The 16,249-nt window shown below is 38.5% G+C and overlaps 1 protein-coding gene across 8 annotated transcripts in view; it reads left to right on the top strand.

Annotated features, from left to right (window-relative positions):
• The window catches only part of LAMA2 (laminin subunit alpha 2), a 1,276,598-nt gene that overhangs the window by 740,511 nt on the left and 519,838 nt on the right, over positions 1-16,249 (top strand). For 6 of the 8 annotated variants that reach the window (XM_063917337.1, XM_063917331.1, XM_063917333.1 and 3 more), the window contains 5 exons: positions 2,170-2,381; positions 6,053-6,159; positions 8,872-9,135; positions 13,076-13,256; positions 15,481-15,617. In XM_063917337.1, coding sequence (XP_063773407.1) covers positions 2,170-2,381; positions 6,053-6,159; positions 8,872-9,135; positions 13,076-13,256; positions 15,481-15,617 — 901 coding nt within the window. The remainder of the gene's footprint in view (positions 1-2,169; positions 2,382-6,052; positions 6,160-8,871; positions 9,136-13,075; positions 13,257-15,480; positions 15,618-16,249) is intronic. The other 2 variants (XM_063917336.1, XM_063917335.1) reach the window with 1 other exon arrangement.

Below are 16,249 nucleotides of genomic sequence, written 5' to 3'. Positions count from 1 at the left end.
AGCGACTGCCGACACAGAGGTAGCTACAGCCGTGGACTAACGTACTGCGTCTGCTAGTATAGACTGGATGATAATGATATAAAAAATATATATTTATCACTACTGCAGGACAGGTATATATTGTATAATGACGGACCTGCTGGACACTGTCAGCACTGCAGACTCCTAAACTACTAGTATGAAGAAGATAGGAAAAAAAAAGCCACCACAGGTAGGTATACAATTATGGACGAGCGACTGGCGACACAGAGGTAGCTACAGCCGTGGACTACCGTACTGCGTCTGCTAGTATAGACTGGATGATAATGATATAAAAAATATATATATATATCACTACTGCAGGACAGGTATATATTGTATAATGACGGACCTGCTGGACACTGTCAGCACTGCAGACTCCTAAACTACTAGTATAATGAAGATAGAAATATAATGAATGACGGACCTGCTGGACACTGTCAGCAGAATGCGTTTATATATAGAATAAAAAAAAAAAACACCACACGAGTGTTTAACTTTTTCAGGCAGACAATATACTGGTGGTCACTGCTGGTCAGTCACACTGGCACTCTGGCAGCAAAAGTGTGCACTGTTAAATATGTACTCCTGCTATAATTGCTCCCCAGTCTCCCCCACAATTAAGCTGTGTGAGCAGTGAGCACTACTCAGCACAGTCAGATATACATAGATGATATTATCACGCAGCACACTGAGGCTGAGCACAGATATGGTATGTGACTGTGTATCGTTTTTTTCAGGCAGAGAACGGATTATATTAAATAATAAATAAAACTGGTGGTCACTAGTATAACTATCAGCAAAACTCTGCACTCTCTGAGTACTCCTAATGCTCCAGTAAATCAAGTGTCTCACTCTCTATCTAAACGGAGAGGACGCCAGCCACGTCCTCTCCCTATCAATCTCAATGCACGTGTGAAAATGGCGGCGACGCGCGGCTCCTTATATAGAATCCGAGTCTCGCGATAGAATACGAGCCTCGCGAGAATCCGACAGCGGGATGATGACGTTCGGGCGCGCTCGGGTTAGCCGAGCAAGGCGGGAAGATCCGAGTCTGCCTCGGACCCGTGTAAAAAGCGTGAAGTTCGGGGGGGTTCGGATTCCGAGGACCCGAACCCGCTCATCTCTAGTTATAACTCTCTTATATAAATACATTATAATGTCTGCTGCTTGACATGTTTAATTTGTGTGTTGTATGAAATATGTGTTGAATATATCTTTGTGGCTTGTCTGTGTGAATGCGTATGCTACCATATATCGCTGTGCACGCTGCGTGTATGTGCACGCACAGCGACCCATCTGTTTGGAGTTTGTATTTGGTGTGTATGTAATATTTTTTACTTCGACACCAGTTATGTAGTTTGTCCGCCTCTGGTCTAAACCTAATGGAATTTTAAGAAAAACTCAAAAAGGGACATATATTTTTTTTTATAGATAATGGTTGTTATAAAGTCGCTTTTCTAGTTTGTGGAGGCATCTCACTTTGCAAAGAATAGTTTATATAATTTACATTTAATATACTAGTAAGGGTAATTCAGTCTGCCACCCACTCTGTCCTTACCTATTTACTTTTTTATATATCTGTTCTTCCTCTCTATTTCTTTCTGCTGCTCTGTCCCTCTCTGTCCCTGCTTTCACCCCCCCTCTTATCCACTGCTCTGCCCTCCACTCTGACTGCTGTTCTGTCCCGCCACCCCTGCTTTTTTTCTGTCACTTCTTCTCACTTAACCAGCTTATCGCAGCCCAACAGGTCCTCGCTTTTCCTGCTTGGTCTGTCCCATCTTTGTAGTCTTCATAGCAGTGGGAGCCATTGGATGGGTAGCATGTGCATACTGTACACAGGACATACCTCAGCAGATTATTATATAGATAATTATATAAAAATGTGTTTTTAAAGAATATAAACATTAAATACAACTGGATAAAATCACTCTCCAATTTATTACATATGTGAAAAAACACCTACCTAAAAGATTTACTACTTTTAAATGGAATGAAAAAATGATACTTTTTTCCTAGTAAGCAAACTGACACTAAAACGCATATTTTTTCATTTTATTTACTTGCATTACACTACATTTATTTACTTATCTTGGGTTATTTATGTCAGTTTTATATTGCTTGACTGAGTTCTTTTTTCTTTATTTTCAGATGTGCTGACGGGTTTTTTGGCCAGCCATTTGTGCCAGGTGGATCATGCAAACCCTGCGAATGCAATGACAACCTTGACCTTTCAGCCCCAGGCTGCTGCGACATTGAGACAGGAGCCTGTCGTATATGTAAGCCAGGTGTTACTGGGGAATATTGCGACAAATGTGCAGATGGATATTTTGGAGAAGCTCTCGGACCAAGCAACTGTCAGCGTGAGTAGCCCTTCTATAGTAGTGTGAAATCATAATTACAAAAATATGTGACATTAACTAGTAAAGTATTTTTTTTAGAAAAGTATATAAGCATTTAGTAGGCACTTCAGTAGTATTTTATAATAATATTTTTTTTTATCACATGCTCACTTAGATTAGTTAATTACAATTAAAGCTTGGTTGGCTGAACAAACAACACAAATGAATACAGCTAAACATAAGTAAAAGTAATATGACAAGCCATGCTGTTCATGTACAGTCTAATTCCTCTTTGCTAAATTAGAGCTTGCTACACTATATGCTCTTTAATTTGGCTCACAAATCTCCCAGAAACACAGGCACATGGACTAGTCAAGCACTTAATATGCTTATTTTGTTTTCATTGCAACATCTGCGCAATGCAACCTCCTGTCTATGTTCTGTTTTTCATTATTTGTAGTAGACAAAGCAGAAACAGGTGAGGGATATGAAGATATAAGCAATATATGTGAACTGATGTGAATTAAGAAAAACAGGACACATCTTTTTCTATTGTATACCCAGGGTTTCTATAAATAATGCTTTAATTTATATCATTTATTTCTTAAAGTACAGTATACCTGTGTACAATTAAAGTGATGGATAATTATACCTCTTGGTAAGATGACTACTAACAAAAAATTAAAGGATTATGGATAAAATAAGAATGTCTAGAACAGCCTGTCCTCCAAAACAAAGTATTCATATTATGAAGTAATGTGGAGTTGAGGTGAGTTGCAATCGTGCACTTACAGTACTGTATATAGGGGGTAATTCCAAGTTGATCGCAGCAGGAATTCTGAAAGCAATTGGGCAAAACCATGTGCACTGCAGGGGAGTCAGATATAACATGTGCAGAGAGAGTTAGATTTGGGTGTGGTGTGTTCAATCTGCAATCTAATTTGCAGTGTAAAAATAAAGCAGCCAGTATTTACCCTGCACAGAAATAAAATAACCCACCCAAATCTAACTCTCTCTGCAAATGTTATATCTGCCACACCTGCAGTGCACATGGTTTTGCCCAACTGCTAAAATATTTCCTGCTGCGATCAACTTGGAATTACCCCCATAACTCCACCGCTCTCATATACAGTCCACTGAGCTGTTACAGAAGGTCCTGGAAAACAGGTCAGATGATTGTCTAAGTAAGAAAAAGATGTGAGGACAAGGCAATCACAAAATGTCAAGACGCAGACAACAGAGAAGGGAACTGTCAACTGAATTGCTAGAATGGAGCGTTATCAGTGAGCAAGCACTTCAGACACACAACTGTCATACAACAAGGTGACAGTTGTCAACCTTTCCATCCTCACAACACATCTGGCCTATAGGTTACATCCTGAGTTTGTCCTATATCAATGTGCATTAGCTAGACATAGCCTAAAGCGGAATGCAATCAGGACATACACCAATGGTCTGCTCTAGCACCCATGTGTATCAGACAGACTGGCCTAGAAAGACAGACACACAAAAATGATACTTAATGGTATCACAATTGTCAATTTGTTGGATGTGTTACTGTATCTCAGCACCTACACAGAACAAACCTAGAAGCAGTCCTTTACAGCTGTGCTACATCTATTTAAAAGGATAGTATATCCCATCCACAGTAGCCTAAACAATGAACACTACAACTGACCCATTAGTGTGGTCAGTTGTAGTGTTCATGTGGTTACAGAGCTAAACACAAGAAAATATAATACAGCACAATACAATATTATAAAATCTTAATCAACTCTTTAAATTTATAGCATCACTTCATAGATTATAGCAGTCTAATGGGCCTAATGCCCAAACTAATTATCACTCCTCATGGGCCTTATGCCTGAACTACTTATCATGGGCATGGGCTTAGTGCCTAGGTATCAAAGAGGTCAACACCCTGTTGACCTAGTGGCCTAAAAACTAAAGGGTAAACTACTGAGGCAGTACCTTTTTGGCCATTCAGAAGAACATATAACACAGAGTGCCTTAGGCCTACACACAATGTTTGTTTGTGCTCCTCAGCTTAACCAGCATGGGATCCTCTTTCATCCCATAAAGCCTTTATCCCAGATCCTTCACCTGGCAGACAATAGTAAGCTCTTTTAGGAAGAATGTGTTTCCGGACTTCCTTGTTCTGACCTTGTTATTGCAGCATGTTCTCTCGGTTTTCTTTCTTCCTTCTAGCAGTTCTTCTTTTCTTCTTTTCTGCCCCTCTCCACTGATGAACTCCTGTGTTCACACTTGCAGTAGGTAATATAAGCCACTGTGAGTGGGTGGAGTCATGACTCAACAAGTAGCAATTGGTCCACCATGGCCAGCTCTGATTGGATGGCTAACCAACATCTATGATTGGTTTGCAGCTAGCACCATATTCAGTCATACACATAGTAATCTGCTTGGCTTGAATCTACAAAGCCTGGCATAGCTAACCATGCTCAATTGAGCCATCTACTCCAGCATCAGGGATCCTGTGAGCATTCTTCCTGGCCCACATCTCCTCTTCCAATGGGCCAGGCATTTTGAACTTAAGCACTTGGCAGGTCCCTGTGCTGGCAACCTCTCTATAGTACTGTATAACAAGGTCATTTGTTAAATAGGATGCCAAGTGATCTAACGCAACTCTGATCTGACACAGCTAGTTTTTTATGAAGAAAATCTCACCTGTATTTTGCTACAAGCACACTTACAAACTAGAGGAGGATTCTGTGGTTTGCTGAAACCAAGATGGAACATTCTGACAAGCCTAACACTAAGCATCCTCCCAGAAACAGTGCCATAAGCATGGTGCATTGAGATTGGAGCTTAATGGCACGGGGACAGTTCATGGTCCCAAAACTTGTTAAAATGGATAAATAGAGGGAGCAAGATATAGCTGCACCTTTTAGGACAACCTACTGCAATCAACAGATGACTTAGTGCTTGGGAGAAGATGTATATTCTGGAAAGACAATGACCCAAACAAAATTGTAATAGTCTCAATGAAGTTAAATACATATATATTGAAGTTAGATCAATATATTTTCAGGTGTTGCCCAAATAGAGCAAAGATTCCAATCCGATTGAGAATCTGTGAAATAATATGAAAATTGTTTTTGAACAACTGTCCCAACATATTTGATGGAACTCATTGCGAAGTCTGTGCAAAAATTGGCAATACATGATCAAACTTAATTTAATATCTTTTTTTTTTTTTTTTTGCACTACAAGGTTTCCATAGTGCCATGCAAATGGAATTTAATATACAACTAGATTAGCAAAAAGTAGAAAAGTTGATAACATAAAACGGTTATAGAAAAGTTCATATATTATATACGTACAATTACAACTTACAATTTACATTGTCAATTACTTACATTGTTGAGGGGTTATAGGTGGGCACAAAATAGAGCAAAGCCAGAGCTAGTGAGTGTAGAGGTTGGATATTTAGGAGGAGTGTTAGGCCTCAATAAAAATAAATAGGTTTTTAAATCACATTTAAAATTTGAGAGGATGAATGAGATTCTGAGTGTGGAAGTGTATTCTAGAGGAGGGAATGGAAGGAAGATAGTTAAAATTATGTTTGTTTAGTTAGTTAATTAACTAGCTAATAATGCAGCAACAGAGTGTGGGGTTTCAAACATACATAATAGATTGTATTCAAATTATTTGTGCCTCCTTTTTTTTGACAGAGTGCAATTGTAATGTCAATGGTTCTACATCCACTACTTGCAATCCTCAGACCGGACAATGTGACTGCAGAAGAAATGTGATTGGGCGCCAGTGTGATGAGTGCTTGGTAAGTTTTTACATCTAGAATATTTCAGTAAGTCAACCAATAGTAAATGTAAAAAACAAAATAAAAAATACAATGCTATTCGTGAAACTCATTAACTCATGCATAATATTTGACTGTCAATTTACTATCTACACAAGGGCGTAGCTACCATAGGTGCAGGCAGTGCAGCTGCTATGGGGCCCAGAGCTGAGAGGGGCCCACCTTCCCTGTCAAAGTTACATGTGCTATATACATTTATCGCCATTGGGTGGTACGTAGGGGTCCTTGCAAACTTTTTCCTTGGGGCCTGCAATATATCTAGGTACGCCCCTGGACCTGCACATTGTAGTGTGGTATAAAATGAACTGGAGGACATTTTAATGTTATATACAGTAATATGAAACAGGGCACTGTAATGAGGCACAATATGAGCAGGGAGCCCTATATATCGTAATGTGAATTGGGGGTACTGTGCAGCATAATGTGTACTGGCAGCTCCAAAACGTGACATAGGGTGAACATAAGAACTACTGCGATTCATAAAAGAAACTAGGGCACTACTATGGGGCATAACATTAAATAAGGCTCTACTATGGTTCAGAAAATTAACTAGGGCACTATTATAGGACATAAAATTAACAACTGCTGCAGAGAAATGTCTATCTAAAATCATTGGACAGGGCCCCTTCAAAATGTTGCTATGGGGCCCACAAAGTTCTGGCTATGCCCCTGTATCCATATCCAATGTATTACCTCATTAACAGTGTACAATATGTCTATGTAATAGGCCTATTCAGTTTGTCTACCTGCAGTGATTTAGGAACCATCTCTTTTATACAATATACCAACCATATTTTATGAAATCCTTGCATGCTGTGCTAAAGCTAGGTACACAATATACAATTATCTGGCAGATAATCTGCCAGATCTAGCTGGTTGAAATTAAAATCTGGTAATGGATGAGAGCAAATGACAATTGACCATTTGCTCCCAAACACTGGAAAACTAACAAAACCTGTTGTTCATACAAATTGGCTAAACACAAATTTATCCAACTTGGATGAACGACTGTTTTTGTCCATTTTGCAGTTTTTGGGAGCAAATGGTCGATTGCTATTTGCTCTCATCCATTATCAAATTTTCATTCCAACCAGCTAAATCTGGCATATTATCTGCCATATAATTGTATAGTGTATACCTAGGCCAGGCATGTCCAAACTGCGGCCCTCCAGCTGTTGAGAAACTACACATCCCAGCATGCTCTGACACAGCTTTAGCATTCTCTGACAGCAAAACTGTGTCAGGGCATGCTGGGATATGTAGTTTCACAACAGCTGGAGGGCCGCAGTTTGGACATGCCTGACCTATGCTAAAGCTGGGCATACACTATACAATTATCTGTCAGATAATCTGTGGTTGGAGTGAAAACCTGGCAATGGATGAGAGCAACTGACAATCGACCATTTGCTACCAAATACTGGAAAATGGACAAAAACTGTTGTTTATACAAATTGGTTAAATCACCGACAGGTTTTGTCAAATTTCCACTGTTTGGTAGCAAATGGTCGATTATCAGTTGCTCTCATCCATTACCAGATTTTCATTCCAACCACAGATTATCTGACAAATAATTGTATAGCGTATGTCTAGTTTTAGAGTTGCACTACAGGCTGTTGTATTCTCCCAACATCTGCAGTGGACCTCCTGTGAATTACAGAGCTAGGGCACAAACATTTTATAAAACACATTTGTTTATGATTAACCGCATCAGCTTTTAGTTGCTGGTCTTGGGTTTACATAACATGACAGCCTCTTGCTCAGAAATACTATTCCTGTATTTTGATCTTTCCAGATATGGTTTATGCATTGATTTTCACTTAATTAGGATGCCAAAATGGTTCTCCTATCATAATGCATTTCAGAAACATTTTACATTCTTCTGACATAAACTTGATTTTTTTTTTTTTTATTCATAGCATTTTATTTTCACAGAACCTATCATACAAAACCAGCGGTTTTCTTCTGATTTTCTTTGCTATTCACTTGTGCTATGTTTGAATAGTCTATCATCTGAAGTTGGAGCTTTTTCTGTAACATAAGCTTTGATTAATGCAAGAAAACCATTCCGGTACACATAGCTGAATAGTACAAGATGTTTGAGTGCTTTCTTCAAATCACTGACTGGAGGAGAGCTTTAATGACTAAAGAGTACTCAATTTTTACAAGGGTTAATGGGCATATAAGAAGAAGCACTGTGAAGGGCCTTTTGTAAAATGTTTTAATAGTAACAAGTTGTCTAATATGAGGTTTGTATTGTACAGCGCAGTAAACCATATTGGGGATTTCTTTAGCAGACATTGCTATAAGAACTACTGAACTGTAAATTGATGACTTAAAAAAAGGAATAATAGTTGTTTTTGATTTTCAAGTGTTTGTAGATTAACAGATATCAGACAATTTTATGCACCTCAAGGTCCAAGCAAGTGTCAGGTACAAGATCAGGCAAATCTGTATAGGGGCACAGGCATACACCTACTTTTTAGGCACAGATTGGTTTTACACAAGATCTACTACATACAGTAATACTCACTCTACAATAGTGTTTTGTCTAGTAATATACTACATGAAAGTCAGAAGTCCATTTCATAACAATATGTCCTTTAGTCCATTTCTTTTGTATTCCTCTGCTGTTTCTTATACTTATCATATGCTTTTCTGCTTTCACTTCAAAAGCCAAACTGCTGGTGGGACTCTGAGAAGCAGGTATGTCTGCCTTGTACCTGCAGCATCAGTGGCTCAATGTCCCAGCGCTGTGACATTACAGGGAGATGCATCTGTAAACCAGAGTTTTTTGGGAAACGTTGCGAGTACAGAAGGCAGGTATATGAGATAAAAGATCCCTCTCGGAAATCCCCAAATATCCAGGCTCCACCTAGAAGAGGGAGCTTCCCCACATCAAGAGGTTGTCCCCGTGGTGCTTACAAACCAGCTGTTCTGGTAATTGTTTGTGCACTCTTTTACAGCATGGAGTGGAGTTCACTGCTAATGCACGGCAAATAATGGGTAATAGTTTACAAAATAACAGTGTTATCGGCATACCTTTCATTTTATACATCATAACATTTAAGTATCTCTAGCATTGTGTGTGGGCTTTCATTTTGTTTCCGTGTTTTTTGTTTTTTCAATTAAATCGTGTTATTTGTGAGTCACATCTGTACAGCATGGTTAGACAAGAAGGACTTTTGCACACTTTGAGGAATTTTATTGTTTTAATGCAATATAAATATACTTATGCATGCATCTTATTTATATCTTGCAGTTTTGTTTCAGCTGTGCGAAAAAAGTAAAGCTGAGTGCACACTGGAGCAATGTGTAACAAGCCGATATATCACAAAGCTTGGGTACACATTGAGTGATGTTAATGAAGGCTGGAATGATTGCGGTTCTGTCCTTCATTAGCATACATGGTGTTGCTAGAGATATCGTCTGGTTTGATGTGTAGCACATCAAACCTGACAACATCGCTAGTGACCGCTGGCATGCGCATATCGGGCATACACACTGCCTAATATGCGCAAAATTGAGTGTATACCCAGCTTAAGACTACATGATATATGTGCACCTTATGTTTAGACGCTGTCCTATGTAGACCACAAGCATAAAATCTTGCTAGGTTCTCAAAAGCCGTGGGCAGTGTCGGACTGGAGCATGAAGGGCCCACCGGGGGGATGCTGTATTAGGAGCCCATGCTTAAGTTTGTGGCCAGCTACCACAGAGGTTTGACTAACCATTACAGAGTACATGTTCTGTGCCCCTTGGTAAATACATAATAATCCATATTCTTGTAAAATATAATGTAACATAAGTATAATGCATAATTCAAGTGCACTAGGATAGAGTCTGGAACCTGATCCCTAGAGGAGGAGTAGAGCCCAGAGGCAGTGGGGCCCAACGGTGGTTTCCCCTGTTCTTCTGTGGGCCAGTCCGACCCTGGCCATGGGCCCCACCAGTAGTAGTTGCTGAGTCAGATGCATCTTTTGCGGAAGCCACTTTTGGGTCTTTATACTAATGCACTACAAAGCACCTCTCTGGTGGACATCTGTGCATCCGAATGTGCAAGGACTGAGATGCCAACTGACACCATTAATCACACCATAAAACTTGCACCTACTGTATGGCAGGTGCAGTTTCTCCATCTGAGTATGGCCTCCTATGTGAAGGGCTGAGCATCTCTGTACACAACTGCTTTCAGCAACTTACCTACGACACTCCCATAAGATGCACCATCTCCATGGGTCTTTTTATTCACCCCCAGTTACCTCCATTCACTGCCTAGGACCATTTCAGAGATGGTGTGTCCAAATCTGAACTGGGTCTTGGTAGGAACACTACAGGGACGTATGCGCACTGTGACTCAGATGCATATGCATACAAAAAACACTGCACCACTGCACCAGACATCTCCACTATGTCCAATTCAGAATGATGCTCACTATACTTACACATCAACATTTTGTAGATGATGAAGAACTAAGATCTATTGCTTTATTGGTTCCAGGAGGTATTAGATGTTTAATATTTGGTTGGTGAGGCAGTGATCTTGGTACCGTTATGATGTGCCTACTTAATTGCAGTTGCATCTAGGTAATTTTCACTGCTTGATACTTCATATGCAGTTTTTGAAAATAAGGCTACAATTATTTCATTTAGCAGCCTATGTCACCAGACTCTGCAAACTGACAGCTTTTTTTTAACCAAAAAAAGTTAGATAAAGATGCATAAGCACTCATTTTCTTTACTTCATTATCCCTAGCATCATCATTGCTTCTATTGTACAATGTACAGTACTTAGCAAGGTGAAGAGATCTTCATAACCTCTGCTCTTTTTTATATGCCATGTCTGTTTAGGTTAACGGAATTATGGTACTTTTTCATCCTCAGTTTACCCTCTTTAGCATTGGATTAGAGTCAGTGTTTAACTTCAGAATCCCTTGGAAGATGACTGTCACATTGCAATACTCTATATCATTATGGTCAGCCTCAAACTGCTGTGAAAAGTTATAGGCCATTAACTGTAATTTTTGTATGTACTTTGTTTTCGCTATCTGTAAGACAAAACAGATTGTCCTCAAAGATGTGCACTGGGATACCAGCGATCAATCTACAGTATGTCCTTTTTTTGATAATTGGGGTAATAAGACTCTTGTTTTTATTATAAAAGCAGCCTACATAGGCTAGTCTTTGCATGTAATGTGTTTCAATCCTATCAACGAAACCACTGCAATGGCTTAACCACAGATTTTTATATGGGGTACATTTCTTCATACAAGTCATCATACTCTTTAAAGTAACTTGCAGACAATATAAGAAAATAGACATTGTCAGGGAGACTTATCAAATCTTGGAGAGAGATACAATGTCAGCCAATCAGCTTCTGTCATTTTTCAAGACTGTAAAATGTCAGAAGCTTATTGGTACTTTATCTCTCTCCAATATTTGATACACCTCCTCTAAGTCATCCAAATACATTAATGGATTTTATTAAAAAGGATGGAGAGACAGGAAGCAGAAAATATACAAGAATCTTTGGTACCAGTGAGCTTCTAGTGGGAAAAAATGCAGCATTCAGTACCTGCTGAGATGACATTGTTTTGCATGATCATATCTACAGGTAATTATCATTTGTCACAAAAAGAGATTGCCAAGAACTTGGCGCTTTTTCATGGATCCAAAGTCTAGAAAATGCAGCTGCCTTTTTTGGGAGTAGCGCAAATATCTCAAATGGTAATGGGGTAAAAAAAAAGAAGGCTGCACAAGCTTCTGATCTCATGAATGAGCAAATTGTAGCTCAAATGTTCATGCAATTCCACATTTATTAAATATAAAATAGTTCATCTAAATGAGCATAGGATACCATACACTGACAAATGATAAAACCAATAAGTTACTAACTAAACCATTAATAAATTATACTCTAGAGTAGACCAATCTACAGTAATTATACCTTGCACAATCCACTCTGGCTATATAAATCTGTTATCCAGGGGAGATCATTATAAATTCTTAAAGCCTAACAATTAGGACTCAATTGACAACTATGGCTTAAAACCTAACAACTAGGGCTCAATTCAAGTACCCACAAAGGTGGCAAATTGGTGTTGCAGCAGCCCAATCTCACCACCCTGTGACTAAAAATCTGCAAGTTTGATACTGTAAATTACAGCTGGATTTACTCACACCCATGACTAATTGGATTGAGCCCATAGAATGAAACAAAGATTAAAATATAAATATTCAAAACATATTAGAGAAGTATGTATGGTAATTAGTATAAAAACAAAGGGGCTGGAGGTGGTTAAAATTTAGACAATAATTTTTAGAAAAATATATGTCATTCTGCTACACCCAACAAAAGTGTTTATTACAAAAAAAATCTAATCTATTTTATTTTAAACTGTTTATGGGATGGAGCATATAATTGTTTTTTTGCAGTTAACCTACAGTATATGTGCTAAAATAAGGTTGATGAATATGCAACTAGGTCAGACTATCTACATACACGTAGAACGATTCTGTATATTCATTTTTGTGGTGTATGTTCTGCTGTGTTTATAGAGTGCAAACCATTGACCTACATTTTTCTGAATGTTTTACGTTGTTATGTTGTTACCATTGTGATGGCTTTTTATGTTTTGTAGTAGCATCAATAACTGTTAGTGAAATCTCAGGCATTATTGCATCTTACGTCACATGTATGCAGAGACTGCTGCAATAGGACACATACAGTGCAAAATAACAAAAAAAATCTCATAGCCTTCATCCACCCTAGAAGTACTGTACATTTTCTACCAATGCTTTATCAAAATATATTTCTCTCTTTATTTAATTTATTTTACTTAAATAACTTTAATAATTGTTTTGTTCTCCTCCATCTCAGCCACAGACGTATGGCCCTGTTTTCTCGCAGGGATGTATTCCTTGTAACTGCAACTCCTTCGGTTCCAAATCATTTGATTGTGATGATATAGGTCAATGCCGTTGTCAGCCTGGAGTGTCCGGTGACAAGTGTGACCATTGCGCTCGTGGATTTTATGACTTTCAAGAAGGAGGATGTACCCGTACGTACAATCATTCTCTATTGAAACCTTATTTACTTGATTAATGAACCAATCATGATGGAACATTTGGTGAAAAAGTTAGAGATACCTCAGAATAAAGTACTTTTTATGCATGTAAAATACTGTCAAATATGATTTGGTAACAATAAGTGTTTCTAGCTTATAGAATATTATTTTACTTGAGATCGTCTTTCAACTATTATTAATAACCTGTTAATGAGCGATTAGAATCAACCAGTGTCCTTTTAGACACCAGTGTAATGTACAGTATATAATTTTGTAAAGCCTCGTGTACAGGGCCGGATTACCAAATAGGTAGAGTAGACACTGGCCTATGGGCCCGAGCCTTTTAGGGGCCCCATGACAATAGATCAAAATAATATTGATTTGATCTTGAAAGAAAATTACAATCAAGCTTTCCTAAATTGTTTCCAAAAGATAGAAAAAATGAATCAACTTTACATCAAAATATTGTATTAATGTTACATACCCATTAAAAACTTGAAGTACATAAACCATAGACATCAGATTCACATTACAGTTTCCAGATCGTAGACTGTTGGTTGGTTAAAAATGTATTAGGAGATAATTTGCGAGTGGGGCCCCAAGAATTTTTTTTTTTTACAGTTTTGAATATTTTAAAATCAACAAAGCCTGCCTGAGACAGGTCTGTTATCTGGGTTTGGCATTGTATTTGAAAGCAAGTGCAACTGTTGGAAATGTCTAGTCTGATGGGGTTTCGATGGCAAAAACAATGGGTATCACCACCGGATTAAAATTGACTCAGAAAACTGACACTTAGTAAATACCGATTTTGTAGAGTGAAATCCTATGCCAAGCGGATTATAATAGATGGCAAACCCGCTGCTTAGTAATTTACCCCTAGGTCTTTTATCCATGACATGTATGTGAAACACATTCTGTTCCTCTATTTAAACACTATCTCTACATTATGCCCATTCCAGTACATGATGTCACAAAAGTCTTCATTCTTGTATTTATTATATCTTAGCTTGATAAGTGTATCTCTATTTTAATTGGTGTTCCCCAATGCTGTAAATGCTGCTTTATGCTTATTAACCTCACCAGTTTGCTCAAGTTCAGCTGCACTATGATAATGTTTGCACTGACTCCATCTACTTTAAAATATACAATCAAAGTGTTATGATCAAATAAAGCTATCAACCGTTTGGTCCCATCTCACATACAGTACATAGTGAAGTACTGTCACAACTGCATACTCTGCCCTATGAGTAGCTGCTCTCCATCCGTCCTCACTGCTTATCTATATGAATTGTTTAGGCTTTCTCTTGCTCACTAGACTCAGACTCAGCTTGTCAAGCTTTAGTAGGTCAATGAAAACTTTTCTTTGCAGCAACGCCCCCAAATGGCGCTGCAGCTTGGGGGCACTGTGTGTGATCTTGCAGGACTTGTTCTGCACATGCACAGCCCCACAAACATCAGAGATGTTCGTAAACCATGGGGTGTAAACCGTGTATATATCTCTGAATCAGGCTCTACGGTAGGTGCATATGCAGTTGATTCCAAAAAGTACACATCTCAAGATATATGGCCAGAAGCGTCACCACACCCGGTGTGCACTACTGATCTCCTGGCACGCTAGGCCCCGTTCGCTGCAAAAAGGGGCGTGGTCATATTGAGAGGGTGCGTGGCCTCACAGGGATCCAGAAAGTCATCACTCCAGGGGCGTGCCCAGATCTCCAGAGATGCTGGGCTGTACTGGGCTACTCCCGGAGACAGCCTCCTTGCACTGTTGGCTCCTCTTCTATGACAGGAGCTGGGTGCTGTAGGAGACTTTCACAATGCAGCACCTGGCTCCTGTCACTGCGGAGGAGCCAAAATGTTGGTGTCACCATCTTCATGTGTCACACCTGGGTGCTTGCCACACCCACCCGCACCTGCCACTGTGTATGGCTCTGCCAAAATATGTACAGAAATACACAATTTTTCTCTTCATGTTTGCATAATTTAAACCCAATTTACTTCCAACTCTGCATCAGCCCCTTAATGTTTACTTAATATTTATTATATTGAAAGATAATTGGATTTTTATAAATGAGCAAATTGTGTAATTTATTTCAATGCTTTGGCAAACAGAGCTTAAATTCTCTTATGATGAAAACATTTTGATAGCATACACTAGGTTGTATAGTGAGTCTGAACCTGGCTGTTCTTTAATATGTGGATTTTATCTTCCATACAGCTTGTGATTGCCCTCATGTTGGGAATAATTGTGATGAAGAAACTGGTCAGTGTGTTTGTCCTCCCAACACCATTGGAGACCAATGTGATAAATGTGCATCAAATCACTGGGGATACAGCATTATCACTGGATGCAAGGTCAGCCAATCAATTCTTTCTCAGCAGTGTAAATAACGGTCAACCAACATTAATATAGACTCACAAAAGTCAAGGTGTGATTGTTAATGGCTCTATTGATTAGTTGCCTTCCTGTTCTTTTGTTGTGGAAGATACTACTTTTCATACTGTATGTTTTAATATTATTTTTTTCCCAAACTTGAGTCACTGTATTATTTATTACATAATATTTACATAACTTCCATCTTAATTAAAATTGAATGAATATAGTGAAAAAGAAATGTAGTAAAATAATGTGCCGTTTTATTACATGCTCATTTGTTGTTGTAAAATGCTTCTTTCTAACAGAATGGTGTATAATAGTATAAACATTATTGCAAATTACCCACAATAAATATGTATTGAATATTTGTAATTTATATGCCAGCCAGCTGAGATTCACACAAGATTTTATGAATAATTAATGCCTCCTGGGAAGTTAGACCAATCACAGTTCTTGGAACATAAGGCAACCAAGCAGCAAGGATCACATGTCTATAGGCTTATAAAAGGAGTTTAGAACCCATCTGGTGCTCAATCATACTGTGCTATCTAATAGGAGAACATATGTAAAAGCTACTATTTGTGATAGTAATTGGGACTTGTGATGTAAA

The sequence above is a fragment of the Pseudophryne corroboree genome, chromosome 4, assembly GCF_028390025.1.
Source record: "Pseudophryne corroboree isolate aPseCor3 chromosome 4, aPseCor3.hap2, whole genome shotgun sequence".
Taxonomy (NCBI): Eukaryota; Metazoa; Chordata; class Amphibia; order Anura; family Myobatrachidae; genus Pseudophryne; species Pseudophryne corroboree.
This window is presented reverse-complemented; position numbering and strand designations above follow the sequence as displayed.